The sequence below is a fragment of the Cynara cardunculus genome (genome assembly GCF_001531365.2).
Source record: "Cynara cardunculus var. scolymus isolate 2C chromosome LG 11, CcrdV1, whole genome shotgun sequence".
In the NCBI taxonomy this organism is placed as follows: domain Eukaryota; kingdom Viridiplantae; phylum Streptophyta; class Magnoliopsida; order Asterales; family Asteraceae; genus Cynara; species Cynara cardunculus.
The window spans coordinates 8,556,488-8,583,845 of NC_037538.1; the positions used below are offsets into that span (position 1 = coordinate 8,556,488).

The 27,358-nt window shown below is 34.4% G+C and overlaps 3 protein-coding genes across 6 annotated transcripts; 2 read left to right on the plus strand and 1 right to left on the minus strand.

The window, feature by feature from the left end:
• Positions 1-1,805: 1,805 nt before the first annotated feature.
• On the minus strand, positions 1,806-3,087 carry LOC112520731 (probable CCR4-associated factor 1 homolog 6). Its single transcript, XM_025129241.1, has 2 exons — positions 2,963-3,087; positions 1,806-2,863 (listed from the first exon to the last, which is right to left on the minus strand). The coding sequence occupies exon 2, from the start codon at positions 2,766-2,768 to the stop codon at positions 1,959-1,961; it is 810 nt and encodes a 269-aa protein (XP_024985009.1). The 5' UTR covers positions 2,769-2,863; positions 2,963-3,087; the 3' UTR covers positions 1,806-1,958.
• Positions 3,088-5,740: 2,653 nt separating this feature from the next.
• Positions 5,741-17,089, plus strand: LOC112520729 (nuclear pore complex protein NUP96). 2 transcript variants are annotated; one of them, XM_025129239.1, is made up of 7 exons: positions 5,741-5,869; positions 7,627-7,664; positions 9,648-12,275; positions 12,834-12,957; positions 14,189-14,337; positions 15,366-15,463; positions 16,688-17,089. In XM_025129239.1, the coding sequence occupies exons 3-7, from the start codon at positions 9,705-9,707 to the stop codon at positions 16,881-16,883; spliced, it is 3,138 nt and encodes a 1,045-aa protein (XP_024985007.1). In that variant the 5' UTR covers positions 5,741-5,869; positions 7,627-7,664; positions 9,648-9,704; the 3' UTR covers positions 16,884-17,089. The 2 variants fall into 2 exon arrangements, with proteins under 2 accessions (XP_024985007.1, XP_024985008.1); XM_025129240.1 differs by lacking the exons at positions 14,189-14,337; positions 16,688-17,089 and having other exon boundaries at positions 15,366-15,458.
• A 3,263-nt stretch (positions 17,090-20,352) lies between these two features.
• On the plus strand, positions 20,353-26,062 carry LOC112522017 (mediator of RNA polymerase II transcription subunit 6). Of its 3 annotated transcripts, none has more exons than XM_025131065.1 (6): positions 20,353-20,732; positions 22,755-23,044; positions 23,695-23,869; positions 23,938-24,007; positions 24,201-24,310; positions 25,555-26,062. In XM_025131065.1, exons 2-6 carry the CDS (start codon positions 22,785-22,787, stop codon positions 25,714-25,716), a joined length of 777 nt encoding a protein of 258 aa, XP_024986833.1. In that variant the 5' UTR covers positions 20,353-20,732; positions 22,755-22,784; the 3' UTR covers positions 25,717-26,062. The 3 variants fall into 3 exon arrangements, with proteins under 3 accessions (XP_024986833.1, XP_024986835.1, XP_024986834.1); XM_025131067.1 differs by having other exon boundaries at positions 23,695-23,866; XM_025131066.1 differs by having other exon boundaries at positions 22,758-23,044.
• Positions 26,063-27,358: the final 1,296 nt, after the last annotated feature.

A 27,358-nucleotide genomic window follows, 5' to 3' on the forward strand; every position in this document is an offset into this window, starting at 1 on the left:
TTAAATAGTAATTTTTATATTAATATCGATATATTATTTTTTCAAAATTTTATGATATATTAAAAATTAAATTGTGTTCAAAAATAAAAATATTATTTGTTCTCAAAACCACTAAAACATGTATTATATCAACATAGATAAATAATAAAAAGAAATATTAAACTTGAAATATATCTGGTTGCATTATGCGAGCACCCTTCTAGTAAACACAAAAAATGGTAAGATTCACACATTAATGAGCCATTTACCAAACGGTTTTTCGGGTAAGCGTTTATCAAGTCACATTACCTTACCGGATGAATACGTTGTGGACCAAGAATCTTACCCGATAAGCGTTTGATGGGTAAATTGTTGTATATGATGCCGTTTTGATGGACTAAAATCTTACATGTAAGTAAATGATAGTGCTAAATTTTACTGGTAAACACTTACCGGGTAAGGTTTGGTAAACGGCCCCTAAACACATAAGTTATCTCAAAAACTTTAGATTAGCAATAGGAAATGTTATATGCATCTCCTTTTATGTCGGAATCTGGTTAAACCGTTTATTTAAAAAATATAAAAGATAAGTCTTAATGTTGATGTTATATGCATTTCCTTTTATGGCAGAATCTGGTTAAGTGAAACTTAGTACATTTGTTATAAAGAATACATTTTGAAATTTTCCTACGTATGTGTCAGTCTAATTGTCCAGATGGTGGTGAATGGTGATAGTATCTTGTGAGAGCCTCGGCTGAAGCAGGATCACTCACATCCCAAACCCCAAACTTGGTCCCTTCTCATCCTGCCGAATAACATATAATAAATCACCTTTAAACAACCAAAAACAGAAATTGTGATCCTCGCACTCAACATAACCAACAATAGATGGTGAGGATCATCATCCACTCTACAGATCATTCCTATTTATGTATCAGAAATGATAAACTAACCGTAACATTGCGTTTGGAAATCTTGCTGATGTTAGCAGAAACAGGTTGTTCGCTCCTCAAGGCGAAGAATTCCACAAACGGAGCAGCATGACCAGGATCTGAGTTTGCATTTGCTACTTGCAAGTTGATCAGTGGAAGAAGATGAAATCCAATGCCATCAACATCACATGCATATTCTCAACACTTTCTCTCTTTCCTCGAACTATTTCATACTAAAGTTCATTTTCCAAATATGTAGCAGGAAGACATCCAACACTACAATATCTACGAACAAGTTCGCCATTTTCTCATAATCACAGAATCTATAATTTCGACAAATAAAAACCATTGCTCAACCTGAATAAAGATCATATACTTAAGAGAGAGAGAGATATCAATATCGTATGGGGAACCCACCTTCCACACATGAAGAAGGTGACTTTATCATCAGGGCCTTTTCTATCTATCTGAATAAAGATCATATACTTAAGAGAGAGAGAGATATCAATATCGTATGGGGAACCCACCTTCCACACATGAAGAAGGTGACTTTATCATCAGGGCCTTTTCTATCTATCTGAATAAAGATCATATACTTAAAACAATATGCAAAAGGACTGCATAAATCGTGTTACATCTACTAAAATAAGCTCTATATCTGGCATCACTATATTTGAATGAAATGTAACATAAAAAAAAGTTGCTTTGCCATGAAATCAGACCTGGATATAGATGCTAATGGACATCGTAGCCTACCAACTGCATCTTTCTGTTGTTGATCCACAACAGATTACTGATTCATCAAGCATTGCTACTTCATGGAATCTAAATTATAGAAAATGGAAGGCATGCAAAGAAACCATAAATTAGGCTATAGCAAGAGAAGATATCATGTAAATCAAAAGGTAACCTTTTTTCCCTCAAGAAGTGTACAAACTATGGTGCCTATACAGCACTCATGTAGCTCAAACAACCAACATTTAATTTCCTTTTTTCATGAAATTATTTTTTTATTTTTCTAGTGTTTCCAACAATGAGGCATTGTTGTCAATTCTCAACACCTAGACCGTACAAGACACCGGCATACTTCTCCAATGAACCACTAAAGAAGTTATCTTTCAACTTTCTGAAAGTACAAGCAGTAAGCAAACTATCGGAACCAGCCTGATGACAAACACCGATTCTTTCAACTTCCAACAGTTCAGCTAGCTTGTTCAATCCGCCATGAAGACTGTTGCAAAACTTCATCAAATGCTTAATGTCAAAAATGGTGGGAAAATACAGGTTGATCAAACTAAAAAACCCAGTTTGTGTATCAGGCAGATTCTGGCAAGTTAGCACCTTCAGCAAATACCCAAAATCATAACCACTATGGAAAGTTACCCAATACACACCACCATTCAAAACAATCCCAGATGACATCAATAGCTCGCCGAACCTCTGAGAATCAATACCTCTTTCATTGTTTTTCTTAAAATCAATACCACTCTGTCTCAAAAGCTCAACGGAATCATTAGCAAAAACATCATCATTCACATTAAATTCCCGGAAATTGAATTGCCAGACGCAATGCTTATCTGTTCCAAACGTGGGAAGGTTACCTTGATCATCAGATAAAGTTAACCCTAATTGGATCAATTTGAGCATGTCCACGTTATCTTTTAACGTCTGGTAATGGTAATCGTTACTGTTCTTAAAATTGCCGACCGGGCGAAGAACGATCCCTGGAAATTCGGTGTCCATTGCTATGTAAGGAAAATCATCAACGAGACCTCGGATCAATGCGAATTCCTCTTCGAGATTGTCATTCCACACCTCTCGAATCTGAATCGAAGCTCCTTTTGACAAAAGCGACATTTCTCATAACAAAAATGTCAAATTTTGATCAAAATTTCGTGGATAAACAAATCATGCATGAAATTAAATGAAACCCCTTCTGAGTCGACCCATATCTGCAAAATATGCAAGTCAGGGAACATCATAAGCATGAAGGATTCAACAAATATGAAATGGAAGTGAGATAAAGAAGTGTTTGAACAGAAATGCAAAACCTTTTGCGATGTAGATCTAATAAATTAGGGTTTCGAATGGAAGAGAAGATTGGGAAATTTTGGGTTTATTTTATTGGGTGAACGCTGTTGAGGGGGACCCTCTCCATGTCCACTATATGGGCTACGTAAAGAGAGAGAAATCGCAGCAAATATATACATTTGATCTATAATATTGTTTTCTTTTCCTAACAGTACATGATAAATACAATAAATAAATTCATATATCTTTTTTATTTTTGATGAAGTTAAATATTAATTTTCTACAAGGTCAAAAACTACAATACCACTAAACCAAAGACCATTTGATTTAAACTATAATATTGTTATCATAAATAAATTATTAATATTATTAAATAAACATTTAAATATCGAATAAGGTGTAAAACATGAGACGTCTTTCATGATTTATAAGAGAATTAAGTTTATTTTTAATATTATATTGGTAAAATATGGGTTTGTTTCACCTTGTTATATGGAGTGAAGGTGGAACGCGTATGTTCCATTTTGTTCATGCGTATTCCATATTAAAATCATGTCAAATACGAAATAGTGATTTGGGTTATATTTTGTCACGTCTAGTGTACCAAGTGAACCCTTATGATATATTAGGGGTGGACTTGGTACAGTACCAGGTTTTTTTTCTCTAATACCGTGTACCAACCAATTATAATTAATAAGCAAAACCGTATACCATATAACAACCGACTATACTTGGTATCAACTTTTTTCGGTTGATACCAGTTTTGTACCAACTTCATATTATATACGAAAACTTGCCAAAAAAAAATCAAAATTAAGTGAAAATTTGAGTTTCTAGGTAACACATGTGAATATGTGATGTTTAACGGGTTTCATTGCTATGAATAAAACTTGCAGACATTCGTTCAAATAAAATAATTAAAGTTACAGGGTTTAATAGCAAATACATTAAAAAAAAAGCTAAAAAAAATGGGTCGGTACCATGGTACGTGGGAAATCTATAAATTTTTGTAACGAGTGTCGAAATTGAAGTAATGACGACGTGTCCACGTAGTTGACAATGTCCTCTATGTAAACACTTCTATCTTATTTATCCCTTTGATAAGGGCGATATTCCATAAAAAAAAACTTTCAAATTAATCCTAGGAAAATCATTCAAATCAACAATTATATATTAATATATTATAAAGCATTTGACAACAATTCTTAAAAACAATTTTTAAACATGAGGTACTGTTTATTGAGGCATAATACTTAAATTTCAAGATTACAAGTAATTTTATGTAAGTACAACTTATTAAAACTCCATTTTAAAATTCGTGTAACTAATGCAGATAAACATAATCAAATATATAATAATTTTTTTTATATTAGCTAATAAACCCTAATAATAAATTAACAACAAAAATTTAGCAGTTTGACATCAAATAACTGACCCTAACCCTAACCCTAACAACTAACAATTTTTTAAACAATTATACATTAACCAACAAGTTTTAAGAGATTGTTTGACAATTGCTAAATGGTTTGGTACAGAATGATCAAGTACAAGTTGTTTGTTTACCTCTTAATAGTTTCATTAAGAGACGGTATTTTAATCACTAAGAAATTAATCTTTTTTGACAAAAAAATTTTTGCCCCTTAATGGTTATAAAACACTTTGAATAATTTTGTATCTTGGGCCTACGTTAACCATTCAGCGCCCTGATTTCATTCTGAACAATTACCAAATACTTATAATTCATTTTGCATGACATCATAAGAGCTTCTTAATCATTCTGCACTAAAGCATTAAGCAATTATTAAACAGTCCCGAAGTCAAAATAATTAAGAAACTCATATGATACAGTACAAAATAAAATATGGTTGTTTGGTAATTGTTTAGAATGAAATTAAGATGTTGAATGATTTATGGAGGCTCATTATACAAAACAATTCAAAGTGTTTTAGAACCATTAAAAGACAATTTTTTTTTACCAAACAAGATTCATATTTTAGTGATCAAGATGTTACCTTTTAATAAAAAGATTAAAAGGTAAACAAAAAGCCCCTAACCTTAACAAGTTATAATTAATAATTAATGTAAAAACAAATTATATAAAAAATTAACAATGAAATTGGGCTACAAAATTATTAGGTAAAACCTTATTTTTGGGTTCAAATTGTATATATAATTATAATGTTTTTTTATAACATAATTTTTTTGGGAAACTTTATGTGGTCATTTGATCCCCAAATGAAAGCAGGATTGGTGACTCGTGATATATGACTCTCAATAATTAATGATTCGTTTATTCAAATGCTTATTTGATAAGTGCTTATTGATATGAATCAACATTATCATATATTTTGATGCGTAAGAATTTAGTACATCAAAACATATCGAATGCAACAGTTTACTTGGTTGGCGCTTACCTGGGTAAGAGTAGCAATCCTCACTTATCCGGTAATAATCTCCATCATTCTCATTTATCTTACCCGGTAAGACTCTTGGCCCTTCTCATGTTCATCCGATGAGAAAATTTATCCGGTAAGCACTTATCAAGCAAGCATTTAGTGAACGATCCCTAAGTTTGTATATTTAGTATGGTATTATCAACTGATAATAATTAGTTGATACCAATTTAATCGGTACACATATTGGTTGATTCAGTTTGGTATAAAATTATCAACCTTACAAAATATGCGGTAACTAAAAAAATACAAAGACGGAGGACCAAAATTGCAATTTTTGATTGAGTGGGGAGTTCACATTTTTAAACACGAACAGCGACGAGAGCCTCTGCCTCTCAGCTTGAAGCTTCTGCTCAGTAGCCGGCGCCGAGTTCGCTCACTCTCAGTCTGTTCCGCCGCTCCGGCCAGTTCTTTTGACTCTCACTCTTTTAAGCTCTCACACTCACTTCGTCACTCTCTCAATCTCTCATTCAGGTTTTGTCACAAAACCTAACTCAAATTTATAATTTTGCCCTAAATTTGAGATTAGTCATTTGCCCTAAATTGATTACTTATGGTGTTATACAATTATGTTTACATGATTTTTTATTGATTTGTTTACATGATCTTTTTGTTTGTTTTGAGTTTTTACATTTTAGTAATTGATTTTTGACTCTTGACCTATATTTTTGCCATACATCTGCCTTATATCTGTTAATTTTCTCAACCTTAGTTGTTGTCTTGTTGATGTTAATATGCTTAATCAATCTGGGTTCTTTAAATATGGTTAGTTTATTTTAATTTGCAAAACATCCTATTTAGTACTAAGATCCAGGATGCATAAGGAAACAAAGGGAGTAGTTGGAGTTTCGGGAAAGATGATGGACAGTATTATTTAGTTCTTTTGGTTGATGCGTTTGATTTGTTTAATTTGTATGCTTGGTCATTACACAGTTTTCAGAGAAGCAAAAGGCGTTCAGAACTTTGAAATGTGTGTTTAAGTAATTATCTGGCCTAGTTAGAAGATTGTACATGCAATTTCTGATGGAATTTGTATTAGATGAAGCATTCAGTGGACAAAATTTCAGCATGGACTTGTGTTTTAACATTTCATCTGCTAATGAGAGAGCATTTATTTGCTATTTTGGTTTTTTAAATTTTATGCAAGCGCAATGGAAGATAGAACAATGATTTAGTTGTATCAGTAAGTAGAAGGAACAATGTCACTGTAAAACTTGTATTTCCATGTCATCTTCTTTCTAATTTATCACCTTACATGGAATAGCATCAGCCTTTTAATGTATCGATTTCTTTTTCTTTGTGCTGAATGTATCTCGTTTTTTTTTGTTTTTGTTCGGAATGTTTATTGTGAAAGCTACTCTGCTTGTTAGTGCAAGTTGTTTTGATGGTCCTGGTCCTTTGTTTGTTCATAACATGTTTTTAAGAGGATGAAGGAAAATGCATCAGAATTTATTTTACCAAAGCAAACCAAACCAAACGAGCCCAGTATATCCCGCACAGAGGTAGGGTCTGGGGTAGGATGTATGCAGACCTTGCCTCTAACGGAAGGGGTCTACCTTGCCTCTAATTGAAGGGTGTATAGATGTTTCTATGAAGAACCTCTGCTTGCAAAACAAAAATTACAAGCCATAGAAGTTTGTGGAAACAAGCAACACGTACAGTGAAAAAAAAAGGAGCAGAGACACATGAGATCATAGGACATAAGATAAAACCAACAAGGAAACCTGAAGCAATTAAACTAAAACTACTAGAACAGTAAGAAAAATTAAACTAGCATACAGGAAAGCATGAAAAACTAGGAATAGCATAAATAAGGCATGAAAAATTGGAAAAAAAAAAACTAGAACTCTCTACCTGACGTAGGGTTTAACGTAAGTGCCATCCCTTCTCCCTTACCTGCCCTCACCTTCTCCAACTCTCTATCAGAAGTTTACATACTGGTGGTAGTGAAAGTATTGTGTACACAACTTTCTAATGCAAACGATATGACATACTAAAGTACCAAAGTTATCCTACCATAAGTAAATAGGGGGTGTTTTCTGGCACTTCTACTATTTTCTCATTTAAATGCAAGTTTAATGGTTGCAATTCATCAAATTACATCATAATTTGATTATACCAGTGTGGAACAATTTAAGTTTTGCATGATTCCCTTTAATTGCTTACAAGTTACTTAATGTTGACCATAATGTTACTTCGCCTGACACGATTTTCTCACATGTTTTGGACAGTTTGACTCAAAGATCTGATCAACAGAAAACATGGCAGGGTAAGTCTCGCTTATGCAATATTGTAATGCCTGCCTTTGAGCTATGAGACCGTATTATTTCATTTAGCATGACTACTTTTGATTTTGGTCCTCAAATAAGTGTGTTTTCCATTAAATACATTTGCCGCTTCTTTTTATCTAACCGACACTTGTTTAGATTCTAACTTAGTAACTTCCAAGGTTGCAATTTTGGTTTGTTCTTGCAATCAAGCTGTTTCCTGACTCTAGACAAATGGATTTCTATTGTTGCGTATTGTTTATAGTGGTGGTTTCTCTCTAAATAAGAAAACTGTTGATATGAATTCATATACTTCTTAATTTGCTGAATTTTTTTAGCTGTAGCTTTTCAACCTTAAAATTTCAAAGAGAGTATATCGGAATATTATTTACTATCTTCGTTTGGTACCTACAGTCTCACATGTCTCCAAGATTTAGGTGGCACTTGTTTGGGTTTGAATAGGTCTGAATGAATTTGGGCCTATGATTTGCTCAAAGATCATGTCATTTGGTAAAAAAATGGACGTCTGAAGTGCTCAGTGATTTTTTGGAATCTTTATGTGCTTATCTTCTGACTGAGTGACATTAAAACCTTTGCCACAACCCATGTTTACCCTTAAAATTATCCTGGTGACATTTGCTGCAAAATGCTCATCAATTTGCATTTAGAAATTTTATATTCTTAATGTTGCATTTAGGCTATGTTGTTGAGCGTTGCTCACTTGCTCCCTCTTTCTAAAAAGAGAGCTGCATATAGGTGATTGATGTCTTGACTGGGATTTTCTTAACACAAATCGATATGTGTTTAGCAGCCATAGTTGTTAAAAGGTCAAGGCGCTCTTAGGCGCAAAGGGGTCCCAGGCCTAGGCGCTAGGCGCGGGCCTCAGGAATGTGAGGCGCATCTTATAGAAAGTGTATAGACACACCGTTATACACAACTCAAATATGTAACAAGTACTCCAATGCAGAAACCAACAGTACTTCAGTAGAGGCAGAAGGGTTGGATTTAAAGCGTGAGCCATGAGGGAGAAGTTTTAAGGTCTGGGCATTTATAGAGAAAGAGGCTCGAATATAAGAATTGGGTATTTAATATTAGGGTTTGACACTTTGACTTATATCATCTATTTAACAAATCATTTTTTAAGAAGTCGATGAGAAAACTTATTTAATATTGGGGTTTGACTTGGTACTTAATAACTCTTTATGAGGCGCGTCTAGGCCACAAGGCTCCTCAACCAAGGTGCAGACCTTAGTGAGCCTCATAAATACGCCTACTCTCGACTTTAAAAAAGCCCAAGACCTTGAGCCTTATCAGAGCCTAGGCGCGCCTGCTTTAACAACTATGTTCGCAGCACATGTATTACTAGGATATTCTATTTGTAACACTTGTTAAACATTTATATACAATTAGCTATTTGAATTCTCAAAAGTTTTAGTCTCTAAATCAATTCAACTGCAACGAAGTAACCTGCTAGGTATTCAGTATTCTTAGTCAACTTATAGTTTTTTTTTTATTAACCTGGATATCCAACCCGCTATGCGAGCCGACTAATCCCAGGGCGACCACCTGCTTTGCAGATAGCCCGGAGTCACCGCATTTGAACCTCCATGGCCACAAGGGGTTTTTATTCCTCCTTAGATTTGAACCTGGGACCTCCAGTTACTTTACCCAGAGGGTTATGTCTATTAATATTTAAGTAGGGAGTCGTGGGAGCTAGGCTTGTAAAACAGCCTTTCTACAAGTAAGTTTGAGCTATCTACCGTGTTAACCATCCAGGTCAGTCTTGGGAGCTAGGCACTGTCTCTAAACAGGGTGATTATTAATTTGGATCTATGAAGGACTTTGACCATTATCCATCTCTCCCCACAAGAACACTATCATGATGGAGGAGTTGATGTAAACTTTCTTAGCATCCAGCGGATATGATATTCTGACAAAATTCATACTGTTGTTCTCATATCTTTTTTCTTTCTGTGTTGGATCAGGAGTTTTTGAAGAATCTTGCTGGTGAATAACTTGGGTGCAGTAAACATCAATTTGAAATGGGTGTTAATTTGGATGCTCTAGACTCATTTCGTCAGTCACTTGTTGCTCAATCTCAATTCAAGAAAAGAAAAGTAATTTTGGATAGCGATGATGATTCTTCAGCTTGTTCAGTATCATGTGAGATCGAAACTTCCCTGCCTACTCTGCAAGCTTCTGATTATTTCATGGAACCTTGTTTGAGTGAATTGGCCATGAGGGAACTCATGGATCCAGGTCATTGCAGCAGGGTTCAAAACTTTACAGTTGGTAGATATGGTTACGGAACTGTTAGGTTCTTGGGGGAAACTGATGTCAGATGGTTAGATTTAGACCAGATTATCAAGTTCAGGAGGCATGAGATTGTTGTGTATGAAGATGAAGCTGCCAAGCCTGTGGTTGGTAAGGGACTTAACAAGGCTGCTGAAGTAACTTTAGTGCTACAAATAAACTCAGCGAAATTCAGCAGAGAAGGTCAAGTAATAGAGAAGCTGCGGCTAAGTGCAGAAAGGCAAGGAGCAAAGTTTATTTCTTTTGACCCAAACCAAAGAGAATGGAAATTCTCTGTTCACCATTTTAGCAGGTTTGGTCTGAGTGATGATGAAGAGGAAGATGTTGCAATGGATGATGTGGATGCAGAGGTTCAAGAACCAGTTACGAATAATGATAGTGATGGTTCTGATCTTGATGAAGAGCGTGCCTTAGTGGATCCACGTCTACTTTCCCATTCCCTTCCTTCACATCTTGGTCTTGATCCTGTTAGAATGAAGGAAATGAGAATGATGATGTTTCCTGCTGAGGAGGAAGAAGAGGATGAGGAATTAGACGGAAGATTTTCACACCATAGGCTGCCGTTTGGTAAGGAACATATGAAATCTCCGATACAGCACGCTTCTAGCAAAACAGTGCAAAGATCCAGCCCCCCAGCAATTCGGAAAACTCCACTAGCTTTGCTTGAGTACAAGCCGGGCAGTTTTGCTTCAAGCCCTAATGGGTCTATTTTAATGACCCAACAAAACAAAGGCCTTCCTTTGACAATAACAAAGGTTCAAGGATTTAAGCTGGAACTGAAGGAAACACCAGTAACAGGAAGCCATTCTCGGAACATAGTTGATGCAGCATTGTTCATGGGAAGGTCATTTGCTATAGCCTGGGGTCCAAATGATCTTCTTCTTCATTGTGGTTCTACTGCTGGCAATAGTCTTCAGAAGCGGGAATTGTCTTCTACTATAAATTTAGAAAAAGTTGCAATTGATAATGTCATAAGAGATGAAAATAACAAAGTACGGGAGGAACTTATTGATTTGTGTTTTGATTCTCCACTAAACTTTCATAAAGAACTAAATCACGAAACAAAGGAAGTTGTAGTTGATTCATATAAGATAAAGGTTCAGAAGCTTGTCTGTGACCGCTTGACACTTTCACGTGTATGCCGGAGCTATATAGGAATTATTGAGAAGCAATTGGAGGTACCTGGATTATCTTCTTCGGCTCGTGTGGTGTTAATGCACCAAGTGCTTGTTTGGGAACTGATAAAGGTTCTTTTCTCCTTGAGGGAAACGAGTGAGCAATCAAATTCTGTGGGGCATAACCATGAGGAGTACATGCTGAACAATTCCAAGGAAAGTTCATTAGATGCTGATGATGAAGCACTCCCTTTGATCCGAAGAGCAGAATTTAGTTACTGGTTGCAAGAGAGTGTCTGCCACCGTGTACAAGATGAAATAAGTTCCTTGAATGATTCAAGTGATCTGCAACACTTGTTTTTGCTCCTAACTGGTCGACAACTTGATGCAGCTGTAGAACTGTCTGCTTCTAGGGGAGATGTGAGACTTGCTTGTCTGCTGAGCCAAGCTGGTGGGTCCACCGTCAATCGTACTGATATTGATCGACAACTTAATCTTTGGAAAACCAATGGTCTAGATTTCAATTTTATCGAGAAAGACAGAATAAGGCTTTTGGAGTTGCTTGCTGGTAATATTCATCAAGCTTTGGGTGGCATGAATATTGACTGGAAAAGGTTTTTAGGATTGTTGATGTGGTACCAGCTTCCACCCGATTCTGATTTGACCTCCATTTTCCAAAGCTATCAGCGCCTTCTTGAAGATGGAAGGGCCCCATATCCAGTTCCTGTTTACATAGATGAAGGGTTGGTAGAAGATGGTGTAAGTTGGAGCCCTGGTGACCGTTTCGATCTTGCATATTATCTTATGCTTCTTCATGCTAGAGAAGAAAAAGAATCTAGTATCTTGAAGACCATGTTTAGTGCATTTGCTTCAACTCATGATCCACTTGATCACCATATGATTTGGCATCAGCGTGCAGTGTTAGAAGCAGTTGGCACATTTAGTTCTGATGATCTTCATGTTCTTGACATGGGACTTGTTTCCCAATTGCTATGCTTAGGACACTGCCATTGGGCCATCTACATTGTGCTCCACATGCCATATCGTGATGATTATCCGTATCTGCAAGCTCGTGTTATCAGGGAAATATTGTTCCGGTATTGTGAAACGTGGAGTGCTCAAGAGAAACAACGCCAGTTTATTGAGGAATTGGGTGTTCCATCAGCTTGGTTGCATGAGGCCTTGGTGAGTTGCTTTCTATTATATCAGACAATATTTGACAATAGTCAAAAAGCGGCAAACCTCATTGGTCTTCTTTACTGTACTGTTATTATTGCTCATCTTTTTGGCTGTTGTTATCAGCTTTGAACTTTTGAATCCGATCTACACCCATTTAGGGCTTAGTTATTACTCCCTCCGCTCCTTCCAAAATAAGTGTCCACCTTCAAAAGTAAATGCCTACTTTCCAATTCTACCCTTAATCATGTGATGGGATCATTACTTCCTATATTATTAAGGGTAAAATTGTCATTTAGTTATTTAAAAAGTGATATGACCACACACTTTTAAAATTGTGCCTTTTTCAATGTGGACATTTATTTTGGGATGGAGGGGGAGTATAAAGTAATGGTGGTTAAAATGGCAAACTAGTTTAAGTACCAACAGAAGTTAGATATTGGATGAACTAGATAATCTCAGTCGAACTTATCTGACAATTGACATTGATGATCCAGATATTTCCATATAACTTATATTTGAAATCTCAGTTCTTTTTAATGGCATTATCTTATTTCATTTCCACAGGCCGTATATCATGCTTACTACAGAGATTCTTCTAAGGCCCTTGAACACTATCTTGGATGTGCCTTTTGGCAAAAAGCACATTCAACCTTCATATCTTCGGTTGCCCATTCTTTGTTCTTGTCAGGTAAGGGTCTATGTATTATCTACTAATCTTGTCTGATTGTTCATTGTCCGTAGTTCGTTGCAAGTTCTATCAGTTGTTTTACCATATAGATCTATGCGTTCTAGAGCTTCGCTTGTCTAGATGTTTATATCCGAACGTAGCAAGTTACATGACTTCTTTGTCTATAATTAGATGCACGATCTATAAAAACAGAAGGACAAGTTTTTCCTGTACACATTTCATGTCACAGGGCACTTAAGCAAGGAACTGGCATTATTTCTAGTAAATTAAGCTCAATAGTGAATGATGCTATAGACAGGAATGGACATCCCAGGCAAAAAAGCAACTCAGGATATCTTGGTATACACAATATAAGCATTTCAGTTCATGTTTGTTTTGAACCAAAGAGGTTACTTGCTAATACTCGCTCTGTTCCAAAATAAGTGTGCACATTTCTATTTTATTTTGTCGCAAAGTACGTATCCACTTTCAAAAAGGACCTATTTTCGAATTCTACCTTAAATATGAGATGGAAAAATTTATTAACCTCTCTTATTAAGGGTAAAATTGTCATTTAGTTAATTAAGAAGTGTAATACTTGCATATTTCTAAAACTATGTGCCTTTTTCATTGTGGATGTTAATTTTGGGACGAAGAGAGTAATATTTAGAGAGATGATGGCCTCTTGGTTGAATCATTGGGTGGTTTCCAACTAGTATGCCTAGAAACAACTACCATTGTACGTATGGCTTTACTAGTTACTCTGTGTTTTTCGTAGTGTTAGTTTGAGTACAATCCCGTACCTGGGTAATCCTTAGTTATTTCAGATTATTTGCATTGTCGCACACACCTTGCTTGATCTGACTCTTGTTTACGGACTCGCACACACCTTGCTTGATCTGACTCTTGTTTACGGACTTGCTTGATCTGACTCTTGTTTACGGACTGGAGAAAAGATTCTTGTCCGATGATATAAAGTACTAAATAAGCATCCACTTTCAAAAGTGACTACTTTCCAATTATACCCTTAGTTATGAGATGGAGAAATTCATTACTCCCTCTATTATTAAGAGTAAAATTGTCATATAGTTAACAAAAAAGTTTAATAATAACATATTTTTAATGTTGTGTGCTTTTTTATTTATTGTCGTCATCTATTTGGGACGGGAGGAGTAATCCAGTGCATACATCTAATGCATCGAAATATAAAACATTAGTATCAATTTGTTTACTCACAATTGTCATGGTTTAGGCAAACACTCAGAGATATGGACGCTTGCAACTTCTATGGAAGACCATAAATCCGAAATTGAGAATTGGGACTTGGGAGCTGGAATTTATATATCGTTTTATACACTTAGAAGTTCTTTGGAGGATGATGATGATACAATGACCGAACTGGTATGACGCTCTTTCTGATATATATATTAATATATATATATATACACACACACTATATTAATATATATACACACACTATATTATAAAGCATTTGACAAAAACTTTTAAAAACATTTTTTATACATGAAGTACTGCTTATTGATGCATATTACTTAAAATTCAAGATTACAAGTAAATTGTACGTAAGTACAACTTATCAAGCTCCATGCTTGAATTAGTGTAACTAACTGTAGATAAATATAATTTCTTATTTTAAATATAAAATCTAGAATATAATTAGGATAACTATTGAGTTCTAACATAATACTTAGTTATTATCTTTATAAAAATTATATTATTAAAACAAAAGTAAATTACTTCGTCATTAAATCTATATTAAATTATAATAAAAAATTGAATCAAAGAAATTACACAAAAAATAAGAACTTTTATATTTTTTTAATTTTTATGATATTTTCAAATTTATATTTTATTAAGAAAAACAATATTGTTTGCTCAAAACCACATAAATTCGTATTATAACATCCATAGAGACCAAAAAATAAAATGAAACATTGAAATCGAGATATATCTTGTTGCATTGCGCGAGTACCCTTCTGATATCTATATATATATATATATATATGTATGTGTATATATATATATATATATATGTATGTATATGCTTCAAGAATGATTATAATTTATAGGCCAGTTATTAGCTGAACAAAAGCTTGAGCAACGCCAACAACGATAATGATGAAGTAAAGAGCTAAGAATATGGTCAAACAAATGAAACTGGTCAACCAACTTATAAAAAATAACTATTACTCCCTCCGATCTCAAAATAAATGTCCACACACAATTTTCAAAATATATAATACTTTTAATGAAGATGACAATTTTACCCTTAATAAATAAAGGGGGTAATGAATTTCTCCAGAGCAAGATCGAGGATAGAATTGGAAAGTATGCACCTACTTTGAAAGTCTGAGACTCGTTTTTGAGACAAACTAAAACAGAATGCAACCTTGGTACTCTTATTACAGGCTTCTCTTGAGAACAAAAATGATGCATGTAGAGACTTCTTTAGTCGCTTGAAAGGGTCTTTGGCAGTCTGGGAAAGCTGCTTGCCTATTGATGCCAGGTACTTACAAAAGATGATTCTCTTTACATTGTGTGATGGCATGTATATATAGATTATAGATTAGATGTTATATACTTTGTTATGAATTGAGGATGAATGTGACGGTCTTAAGACATTTTCGATTACATGACCTCTGATAGCACTACTTGTAGATGGGGGATTAGGGTAGTAGACTAGATGCAGGATCCTGTATCAAGGGGGTGTTTGGGATTGCTTATAAAAATAACGTATTGACTTATTCTAGTGTGGCACTAGTAATAAGCACTTTCGAGTGTTGGGATAAACAGTTTATACCGGTGTCAAACCGGGTGACAAGGAGTTTTTGAAAAAGTTAAACTATTCTAACTTATAATAAGTTGACAAGGACTTTTATAGAAAAACATAAGTTTCAAATAAGCAATCCCAAACACCCCCTAAGCGTGCCTGGGCCTAGGGGAATTAGCGATTTAGGTTAGGGTTATGTTTTGCCTTACCAGACTTCTTTGTATGTTTTCGATGCCCCTACTCGTTACTTCCTTTTTCTTATTTTTCTTTTTATGTGTTCATCGTGTGCTAGTTCTTACTCCTTTTACACGTTTGCTCACACTCTTGCACAAAGCCGGGGTTTTCACGGGAACAACCGCTCTACTATTTGAAGTAGAGGTCACAAGGGTGTGTAAAAAGTCATCTGATCCATTTATGACCTACTGGCCATAATTGGATCGGATTGGATCCAAAATCCAAAATTGGTATGTTATTGATGGCAGTTAGAATCCAATAAAAGCGAATCAATTCAATCCAATGACCGTCCAATTACTCATTCATTTACCATATATATAATCAATGATATTTCACGATACTGTTTTTAGTTGATATTTATATGTAGTGTTTCTTAAGAAATTGGAAAAATATATAAAGAATTGGTTGAAATGATGGATTAACTGGATCCAAGTATAGGATGTGTCCAATGTGATCTGGTGGATAACCAATAGTTTTATCCGATTGATGGAACTGACAATCGAATCATCCATTGGATTGGATGGCAAAATCCAACCAATGGATGACTGTGTTGGATTGAATGGATCCATCTTAATCCATTGGATTTCAACCGATGAACACCTGTCATATCTATAACCCCCCCCCCCCAAGATCATTTTAATTTTTTGGAACCAAATAATTTGATCTCCGTCTATTTGATCTTTTTGTCGTTCTCGTAACACGTGTCTTTCAAACAATTTGTCTCAGAATGGTGTATGCAAAGATGGCAGAGGAGATTAGTGATCTACTTGTAGCCGATTCTGGCGAAGGGTCGACCACCGAGGTTAAGCTAAGCTGTTTCGACACCATATTCGAGTCTCCCATCCCTGAAGACCTTCTTTCATGCCACTTACAGTCCGCGATATCGCATTTTACCTTGCATCTTATGGAATCGGCCTCGTAACATAACATAAACTCATCTTCAGCAAAACCGAATATTTGCCTACAAGAACAAAAAAGGCTCTTTCATCTTGTATTGTTTGTGTAAACACCATTTGTGAGCCAAATTTTTGTAATTAATGCTTGTAATGAGGAATTTACAAGGACGGTAAACTCGTATTTGTGTTCGACTCATATATGTGTGATACGGAACTGATATATGCGTTTGCAGAGGTGGATCTAGGAAATTGTTGGTGGCATGGTTTGATTATAAGAAATAAATCTAGACATTTTCCCAAAACTCGTTATATATATACTAGAAGGGTATTTGTAACAATGTAGCAAAATACATTTTGATTTTAATTTTTTTTTATCTCAGTTGATGTTATAATACAGTTTTATGTGATTTTGAGAAAACGATAATGTTTTTATTTTTAAATAAAATATAAATATGAAAATATCATAAAAAGGTGAAAAAAATAATATTGATATTAGTATCAAACTAATTATTTAAAATTTCTTCATTTTTTGTGTATTTCTTCAGTTCATTTTTTTTAATTTAAAAATATAATTTTTTTATAAAGATAATAATTAAGTATTTTTGTTAGATATCTTATCTTAATTATATTTTAGATTTTTTTTATATTTAAAATGAAATGTTTATTCTCTATTTAATTATGTTTATCTGTAATTAATTACACGAATTCAAACATGAATTTTTAATAAGTTGTACTTACGTAAAATTTACTTGTGATTTTGAATTTTAAGTAATATGCATCAATAAACAGTACTCCATGCATAAAAAAATGATTTTTAAAAGTTTTGACAAATGATTTATAATACATTATAGATATAGGGGCTTAAACATTTGAGAATCTCATATATTGTGGTAACTGTGAGAACTATTATCATAAAGTATTGTTTCACATTATTTTTTTCCATCTAAGACTTAAATTTAATCTAATTAACATATTTGTTTCATATGTATTCGGTTCAAAACAAGATTGAATTGGGCTAGAACTTCATAAGGTTTTAGAGTTTTAATTTGACATGTGTGGTTTAACAATTTATCATTCAACTCTCATCTCCCTTATTTTTGTTCCACCTAATTTGGTGAGGGGAAAAAGATGCATTTATGTCCCAATCAAACCATATTCCATCCTAATCAAATGTCGCACCAAACCTAAAACAATAAATCTGTATTATGTCATGTCCCGCGTACAAATGCATCCGTGGTGTTTTTTTGTTTTTGTTTTTGATTAACCTGAATATCCAACCCGCTATGCGAGCCGACTAATCCCAAAGCAAAATTTTTAGAGACCTTTTATAAACACACACAAAGGATTTACTTGTTACTTAAGCATGCATATTATGTCAGTGAAGACTTGGTGTGAATAACCACTTGCTTTGCAGATAGCCCGGAGTCACCGCATTTGAACCTCCGTGTCCACAAGGGGATTTTTATTGCTCATTGAATTTGAACATGTGACCTCTTGGTACTTTTGACTTTGGAGCCAAGCTCAAACCAAATCACGCACCACCTTGTGCATATAGATTTTGCTTATATGCTTATATATTCTTTTACCAAGGAATATTGTGAATTATTGGAATCTCGATCCTTGTAATTGCTTTAGAATCTAATAAGAAGGAAATAAAGGTGTTTTCATGGTTTATTCTCACCCCCATGACCTTGAATTGCCAACGATCATGGAGCTTCTTTCTACCAAAGAAAATATGATGTTGATGCTATTAGATATATATTATTCCGATTAAAGATTTACAAGAGATCAGTCTTATCAAAGTTGAGTCAAGAATCGAAATTTTCAGATCCGGTTCTCAAGGCCATTAACTGGTTTTTAGTCTAAAACGGAAAACATGTTTAAATCCAGCAAACCAACCAGAGGCGAGCCTAGATTTTTTTCCGACTTGTGGCACCATTTGAGTAGAAGAAATGAAAGTATGGATAGTTTCAAAAAATTATCATTTGTTGGGCAGTTCTTTACTTTTCGTATGTAAGGTGTTGTATTTGGGAATTTTATTACAAATTTGTTCAGAAATATAATGAATATGAAATTAACAGCCAAAAACTAAGAAAAATGACTGAAACGGTATTCGAACACACGCTTGGGATGGGAGAAAGGCCGTCCAAACCAACTCCGTCAAAACAAACTTGTGGTATTATTGTAATTTCAAAATAGTGGCACCCAACATTATAATACGGTGACATTTTTCATGATCCTAATTTTTTTTTTACATTAAGTGTTGGTTTGTGCCATCGTATCTTATATATCAGGTCTGCCCTTGAACCAACCAGTTCTCCTTAGACTTTCTTCTCTCTCTCTCTTTATATATATATATATATGTATATACCATGTAAAATCTGCACTTTTCACGGTGAATATAACGAAGTAACCCAAAGGGTTATTAGCTCAATAGTACCCAGGTTAGAGTCCAAGATGTTTAAGTTTTTTTATGTCATACAGATGCTATAGAGGGAGGTACCTAAAAAAATAAAAAATTGAAGAATATCTGATAATCATTCATCTAAACGGTATATATATATATATATATATATAGAGAGAGAGAGAGAGAGAGAGAGAGGAGTGATCAAATAAAAACCGCCCTCATTTGTGTAAACCGTGCAAACCATCTTCATCCGTCGATTTCATTGTTTAATCTTATGAAATTTTTTCATGAAATTGTTTAATTTTGTGAAATTGTTTCATATAATACTTTTTTGATCAAATTGTTTCATATATGGTTGTGAAATTGCTTCATATAATACTTAATGAAACCGTTTCATGTATTTCTCTAAAATTAATGAAACTGTTTCATATATTTCTCTAAAAATTAAAATAATGAAGATGATAATATCTATGATTAACACCCTCCACAATAAAAATGATTAATCAACCTCTCATAATTACAAAAAAATGAACAAAATGAAAAATTATGATTGGTTGAATGAGGTTTGCACGGTTTGTACAAATTGAATGGTTTGCATTTGATCACTCCCCTATATATATATATATATATATATATATATATATATATATATATATAGGTAATTGAAATTGTTTTATTATGCATGTGTAAATATTATCTACATGAATATATCTAACAAATTACATGTATCAACATGTAGATACCGTCCAAATAAACGATTATACTCATATTTTCAATTTTTAAAGGTTTCCCATTTACCCGTATATCAGGGATGTGCAAAAAGTCAACTGATTCAATTACAACCGACCGATGATGATTGGATCAAATCGTATCGAAATTTTCAACATCCAATTTGAATCAATCGGTTCTCGGATGACAGATTGACAATCCAAAACTGATCAAAACCGAACCGAACCGAACCAATTGACTATCCAATAAGAACCGACCGAACCCATCCAATCAATAATTAATATAAAAATATATTATCTATTTATATAGTTATTAAAAAACAAAAGAAAAGTTCACATCGGCATCGGAGAGAAAAAGAAAAACACAAACCTATCCAAATCAGGCGCCGCACCACCGCTCAACACCGCCTCAGCACCGGAGCAACACGAAAAGTCGACCACTACTCTCAAGTCGGGCGATTAGCAGCTGTATACACTCCCACGTCTCCTATTAGCAGCACTCTACTATCTACTCTCTTGATTTAGAAACTCTTTAAAAGGACTTCTATTCGAATGGACGTCAACCGATGAACAGTCCTTCCATATATTATATACTTCAAATTGAGCAAAGTAAATCACGAACCAAGTCCTCTCGAACGCACCTAGTTCGATCCCGGCTCCCAACTTCACCCTCTCAATCGATCTCCTTCCGTTTATATTCTCTCAGCGTCTGTGAAATTTCTTAACAAAGTTGAAGCCAGGTAAACTCCTAAATTCTCTTCCCTATTCGAATCCAATTTTTTATATCTGTGTGTTTCCGGCAATGGGATTTGTAATTTAGTCTTATTTGGGCGTGTTTTTGGTTATGATTGGTTTTGACATTGAAATTAGGGTTATCTTACTGAAATTTATATAATTCAAGCCATGGAAATACCTAATCACCCCAGGATTAAGTTAAATTCAATTATAAATAACTGCGTGTTTAACACAATATCATTTGTAATTCTAGTCGATTTATTTGGATTGTGTTAAGTTTTGACTTGCTTGGAAATTAAGTTGGTAGTATCTTGGTTTAATGCACAGAAGGTGTTTGATGTTTTATCTGTTAGTAGTTCTGTTTGCTTTGGACTAGTCTTACGAGTCATTTTTTCTCCCACATGGATTTCTACAAGTTTCCTTTTTAAGTATATAATATTTATATACTGCAAAACTAACTAACACTCCTCACCTTTGGTAAGGCTTGAATCCTTGATGTCCAAGGACGTTGGGATCTATTGGTAACCAAGATACCGTTGGGCCAATAACCCTTTGGTGCCACGAGTTTGTTGATAAGCCACACACATCATTTGTCATAAATTTGGGTAGCAACGAACTAATGCACAGTCTGAACCGAAATGGAAATTGAAATTTTGAAGAGTATAGGTGATGGATTTAGCGTGGATTCACCATGTGAGAGAGAATGACTCATAACACTATTCCAAACTACAAAGAGAACAGAACCACCAACTCTTAATTTCGAAGCCAGTCAAAACTCAAACACAACATAAATCGACTGGAATTACAAACTCTCTTGTGTTAAACAAGCATATATATATATATATAGGGTTGGGTTCCGGTGAGAAGGAGAGTGAAGGTGAGAAGTGTAAGAAGGGATCTCCACCTTTGAAGGTGGGTCTGAGAACTCCAAAATTTGTGCGATCCGTGAGAACTTCCACCTTAAGGTTTTCTTTCACATGATTTTTTTCATCTGAGTATAGTATTTAATGTATTGATTAACATATATTCATGGTTTTGCGGCCCAAAACTACATCTGAGGCGGCACCTCTTGGACCCTGGACGAGGCTTATGCCTTGGTTTAGTGAGGCGATGTCGATGCGTACTGCTACTTCTCTTTATAGTATAAGAGTTTCTTTGTATGTATTTTTAAAAACTAAAAGTCAATGCACGATGGCCCCAATGTGTACTTTTAATATTTTAAAACCCAAAAAGCTAGTACTTTCTTCTCTCAGTCAAAAAGTGTGGTTGGACCCTTCCTCTACCGCCAAGCAACCAATTTTTTCACACCCTTTCAGCCTATTTCATAGTTTCACTCTTTCTTCTGTCAAGAACCGCTGAACCAACACATCTTATCATATTAGTATTATATATAGTATATATACACAAATGTATATATTTTTATGTAGTACACATACATATATTGGTGCATCTATATTTCCACCTCGTGTTGACGCCTCAGAGCGCCTTGAGGCTTACGCCTTGCCTCATTGAGGGAAAACGCCTCGAGGCACTCCACCTTTTAAAACCTTGCATATATTTGTTTCACATTCTGTTTGTTTCATATGTACTCAGTTCACAATGTGAAACTTCTGTACGTATACTTTTTTATTTCACAAACACGTCAAAATGTTTACTTTGTGAACCTACTACATGTGAAACAAATATATGTTAATCACTACATTAAATTCTAGCTATAGCTGAAAAAATTCATATAAAACAGTACATGATGCACGGGTTCTCAGAGATACTACGATTTAGAGAGTTCTCAAAAGAAGGCCCCCCTATATATGTAATTGAACTCTAATTCTTGGGGGATCAAGCATTTACGTGGGTTGAACTATATTATTTCATAACCTTAATTTCAATGTGACCACTTAAGCATATTTCAATATACCCATATATCCACATATGTATTACATGGTACACCTCTGGTTTTTATGTCTTGATTAACTTGTTATAGTTGTTATCACAACACAAGTAAAGAAGCTATTGCCTTTTGCTTGCAGTAGGCTCTAGAAAGCTCGGAGTTGAGGGAAATGGCGGCCACACCCATGTTGCCACCGAATCTAGCCCCTGGGAATGCTAATTTCGACGGAAATGCTGCAGCGGCTCCACCAACGCCAGGGACAGACATGACCGGAATATGCTTTAGGGATCAATTGTGGTTGAACACTTACCCACTGGATCGCAATCTCGTCTTTGATTACTTTGCACTTTCGCCTTTCTATGATTACACATGCAACAATGAACAACTCAGGATGCGCTCAATTCATCCCCTAGACATCTCCCATCTATCGTAAGTTTTTGGTTCCATTTAGTTTTCCATCATTAGAGATGCTACTATTTATATATGTCGTTGCATGTGGTTTTATGTGTTTTTCTATGAGTTATATCATTTTTTGAAGTACATGTGGCGTTGTTCTTTAAAATGCTTCTCTCCAAAATCATAAGGGTTCGTTTGGTTTGCGGGATTTGGAATTGGACTCCATTCCAATCCCCCATTTGGTTTAGAGGAAAGTCCAGAATTGAAATCCCGGGATTTCAATGAAATCTCACAAACATGGGATTTAAAAATCCCAGAGGGGTAGTTGGTATTTCACGGGATTTTGTAGGATTTCATAGGATTTGATTGTGATAATGTTTTAAAATATATTAAAAACACTTGTTTGTAATAATCAATTAATAAAAAGGTAATTTTATTTTTTTATAGTTTGTTTCTATAAATTTGTTTCTATAAATTATTTAAAAAGAATAGAATTCAATTTCCATTCCAAATCCCTAAGATTTCTTTCAAACCAAACAGACCCTATGTTTGTATTGGTTTACGAGGTGGTACTCACTTTTTCAAGCGAAAAGTAGTATGAAAACTATCGGGATAACATGGGCTATGAAAATTAGTATGAAAACAATAGGAACGAGATGGTTGACTCGGCTCTTTATTTATAGTAAAATGACAGGAATAGAGTTTATGGTGAGCGAAGTTATGGAGCCCCACCTTTTTGTGATGCGTAAGCAGAAGAGGGATGGTCCCGAGAAAGTCACTCCAATGCTTACATACTACGTGCTAGATGGTTCAATATACCAAGGGCCGCAGCTTTGCAATGTCTTTGCAGCTCGGGTTGTATGTGCTTCTTCCCTCATTTGTTCATTTTGTAGCCACGTTTTGTTTTAATTTGGTTGTATATACAGGGCCGAGCTTTGTATCATATATCAAAGGCATTTACCACTGCAGCCTCAAAGTTGGAGAAGATTGGGTATGGTAAGCTTGGCATTCCTCATGTTTTTAAGTATATAATATTTATATACAACGAATATTTGAACCCTCGACTTTTTGGAAGGCTGAGCTCTACTGGTAACCTGGGTACTGTTGGGCCAATGACCCTTTTCTTTTCTGTAGCTTTTGTTTGATCGTATTTATTTTGGAAATTCACTTATTAATTTGTATGATGTAGTGGACTCGGAGAATGAGGGTGTGTCCCTTGAACCAAAGGCTGCTAAGGAGAGTATTGACTTTAAGGAAGTTAAGCGGGTAGATCACATTCTTGCCTCTTTGCAACGCAAGGTAAACCGAGACCTTATCTTTATTTAGTCTGCATAGTGTATAGCTTCCAAAAGTGTGTGGGATCGTATATATTTGTACTTGTGTCTCATGCATATTTAGTTGACGGCATCATCAATTTAGCTTCTTGTTTTTGTCTATTGCTAAGGGATTAGAGTAGCAGACTAGATGTGGGGGTCCTATAGCTAGCGTGGTTGGTCCCCCCCCCCCCCCCCCCTCCTGAGGTGACCCTACTTTCGAGTGAGATTTATTGGATCTGTTTGGTTTTCATTTATTGCTTAGGAGTGTGTGAAAGCATTTGTGATCGTGTGATGAGTTCGTCGTTAAGCTTTTTAGTAGAACTTGTCTCTCTTTTCTGAAGGTCGTATGAGGTTCATTCTTGTGTGTATGTGTGATTTAAGATTGATGTATCTTTGATTCTCTCTCTAAAAGAGTCCATACACACAGACACAGACACCTTTTGTTAACCGTCTAATTAGTAAAGACTTTGTTAACCAGGGTATTTTCGTCTTTTTCATATATTCATATCACATCAATTAATGACCTCATTTACTTTGTTTAAACTTTCTTAATTATCTTATTGACTTTCTGGTTTCACCTATATTGGAACAACATTATGAACTGTTTCACCTTTGAACTTTTAGGTTTCACCTGTGAATTTAGGTAAAATCGGAACAATGGAAGTTCATATATGAAACAACACACTATATGAACTTCAAACAAACACCGTATATGAAACATGATTATCTTCCAAAAATAAATTATTATTATCTATCAAAAATAAAAACAAGTTGTTCTAAAATTTCCCTCCATTTAATTCAATCTAATTTCTTTCCTTTTTCATCATTTTATAACCTCCTATTTAATAAAAAAAAATGAACTGCTTGTTTGTAAAATTAATACAATTTTCTTGGTTAACAAACGATCGTACCTCTCTCACTCTGTTTATATGTAAAGTATATATATATATATATATATGTGTGTGTGTGTGTGTATAGAGAGAGGGGGAGGAGGCTCAACGTATATACAGGTTTGATGGTCTACATCTAGGTATGAATTATGGGAGGGTCGAGAGTCTTCAGATATGTTATGGTATCTTTTGATAGGAATAAGAAGTTTTTTTGGTGTGTTCTGCATACATTTTAGCTACGTAGACTCCTTGCATTCTCTTGTAATTCCGTCTTGTTGGGTTTGTTTGGTTTGGTTTTAACTGATTTTTTTTGTATTAAACGTAACTTGGTGTACAGCTTCCACCTGCACCTCAACCACCACCATTCCCAGAGGGTTATGCACCACCAACCACCACCGAAGGAGAGCAGGCCCCTGAAGCGGAGCAAGCAGACCCCAAACTTCCTCTCGTTGACCCGATCCTTGACCAAGGTCCATCCAAGAGACTGAAATATACTTGATCTTATATCAGATGTTTCAGCAAAGGTGTCCACCTCCTTACCAAGGGTAAAGCAATAAGAAAACACATGCATCGGATGTTCAACATAGGATGGTGACTTCAAACCGCAACTTTGTGCATACGAGGTTTATGGTATCAATTTATGTCCACTTTCGGTTTTTCTTTTACGTTCAAATTGTGTTCGATGTGTAACGTCTGGTCTGGTATTGGTTGTGGTTATAGATTATGAGCTTTTTGTGGGTAATTAGTAGGTGGGCTGGTAAATGATATTTCAATATAGATTTGGTTAATTTGAATGTTATTTTTTTTATTGAATTGTTTTTGGGATACTGTAATTTTCCTCTCTATGATGGACGTGGACCGGTTCGGTGGGGTGCTACGGAGGGTGACGTATACCCCCATCTTGATTCTTATTTTGGGTAACGTATTTTTAAATTTTCCATTTTAAATATTTAAGTATCTGGGTAACTGGTTGAAGACTAATTTTAGATTAAAAATAATCCATATCATCAACCACGTTAGCAAATAATACTGAGTTGGATAATGGATACCACATCATTCGTCACATGAGCATGATAATCGATTAACGCTTTAACCAGTTGTTCAGGTACTTAAATGTTTAAAATTTTACATCTTATGTACTAAAACAAAAGTTTTGAAAGTACGTTACCCAAAATATAAATCAAGTTAAAATAGATTACTTTTTTATGCAATTTGCCCAAACTGAAAAGACTATTCCTTACCTTTTAAATCGAAAATATATTAAATATAACAAAATTTAGATGTTAACAAATTATACAAAAATAACGAGTATTTTATTATCTCAAAGTTGATATTTATATTATTATATTTTATTCTCTTAAATTTGAAATTTACATTATTATATTTCTTTTATCCGCTTATTTATATTCACATATCTTTAGCCTTTTTTAATCCTTTTTACTTTCGTTTTTCAAATTTTAGTCCGGGAATCTCTAACAACAATATTATACTTTTTCTAAAATAAAGTATTAGAAATCAAAATCCTTTAAAAAAAATACATCTAATTCTAACGTTTACTTTTTATCAAAATATTCAATAATATATTAAATATAATATCATTTTTCTCTCCTAAACATTTATTTTTAATAATTTTTGTTGGTCAAAAAAGATTAAAATATTATTTATTTCTTCTACATAAAAATTTACAGATTTCTTCAAAGAGTAAATTGCATGAAAAAATAATATATCTTATTTTAGGTAATATACTTTCTAAACTTTCATTTTGGTGTCTAAAAGAGATGCAAAATTTAAACATTTAAGTACCCGAGTAAGCGATTGATGCATTAGTCAGTTAACATGTTGATGTAGGAAGTGATGAGATGAAATTGGGTTAAATAATAAATAATATTATACAGGTACTTAAATATTTAAAACTTTATATTTTAGGTATCAAAATATATATTTTGAAGGTACGTTACTCAAAATAATAATCAACTTAAAATACGTTACATTTTCATGTAATTTGTGCTTTTTCAAATTTAAAGATTTCTTTTCTCTCTTCCTTTTTCTATTTTAACATTAGAGAAAAAAAAATGGTTAAATCTCCAAAATCTCTACTCCGTCGAGATTCTCGTTATCAGCTTAAACTATGGATTATTCGA

Excerpts from the sequence above, each read along its gene's own strand:
- LOC112520731 (XM_025129241.1), bottom strand. The coding sequence starts at position 2,768 with ATGTCGCTTTTGTCAAAAGGAGCTTCGATTCAGATTCGAGAGGTGTGG.
- LOC112520729 (XM_025129239.1), top strand. The coding sequence starts at position 9,705 with ATGGGTGTTAATTTGGATGCTCTAGACTCATTTCGTCAGTCACTTGTT. Across the intron at positions 14,338-15,365 it reads ATGATACAATGACCGAACTG|GCTTCTCTTGAGAACAAAAA; the intron begins GTATGACGCTCT and ends CTCTTATTACAG. Across the intron at positions 15,464-16,687 it reads TGCTTGCCTATTGATGCCAG|AATGGTGTATGCAAAGATGG; the intron begins GTACTTACAAAA and ends AATTTGTCTCAG.
- LOC112522017 (XM_025131065.1), top strand. The coding sequence starts at position 22,785 with ATGGCGGCCACACCCATGTTGCCACCGAATCTAGCCCCTGGGAATGCT. Across the intron at positions 23,870-23,937 it reads ATGTCTTTGCAGCTCGGGTT|GGCCGAGCTTTGTATCATAT; the intron begins GTATGTGCTTCT and ends TTGTATATACAG. Across the intron at positions 24,008-24,200 it reads GTTGGAGAAGATTGGGTATG|TGGACTCGGAGAATGAGGGT; the intron begins GTAAGCTTGGCA and ends TGTATGATGTAG.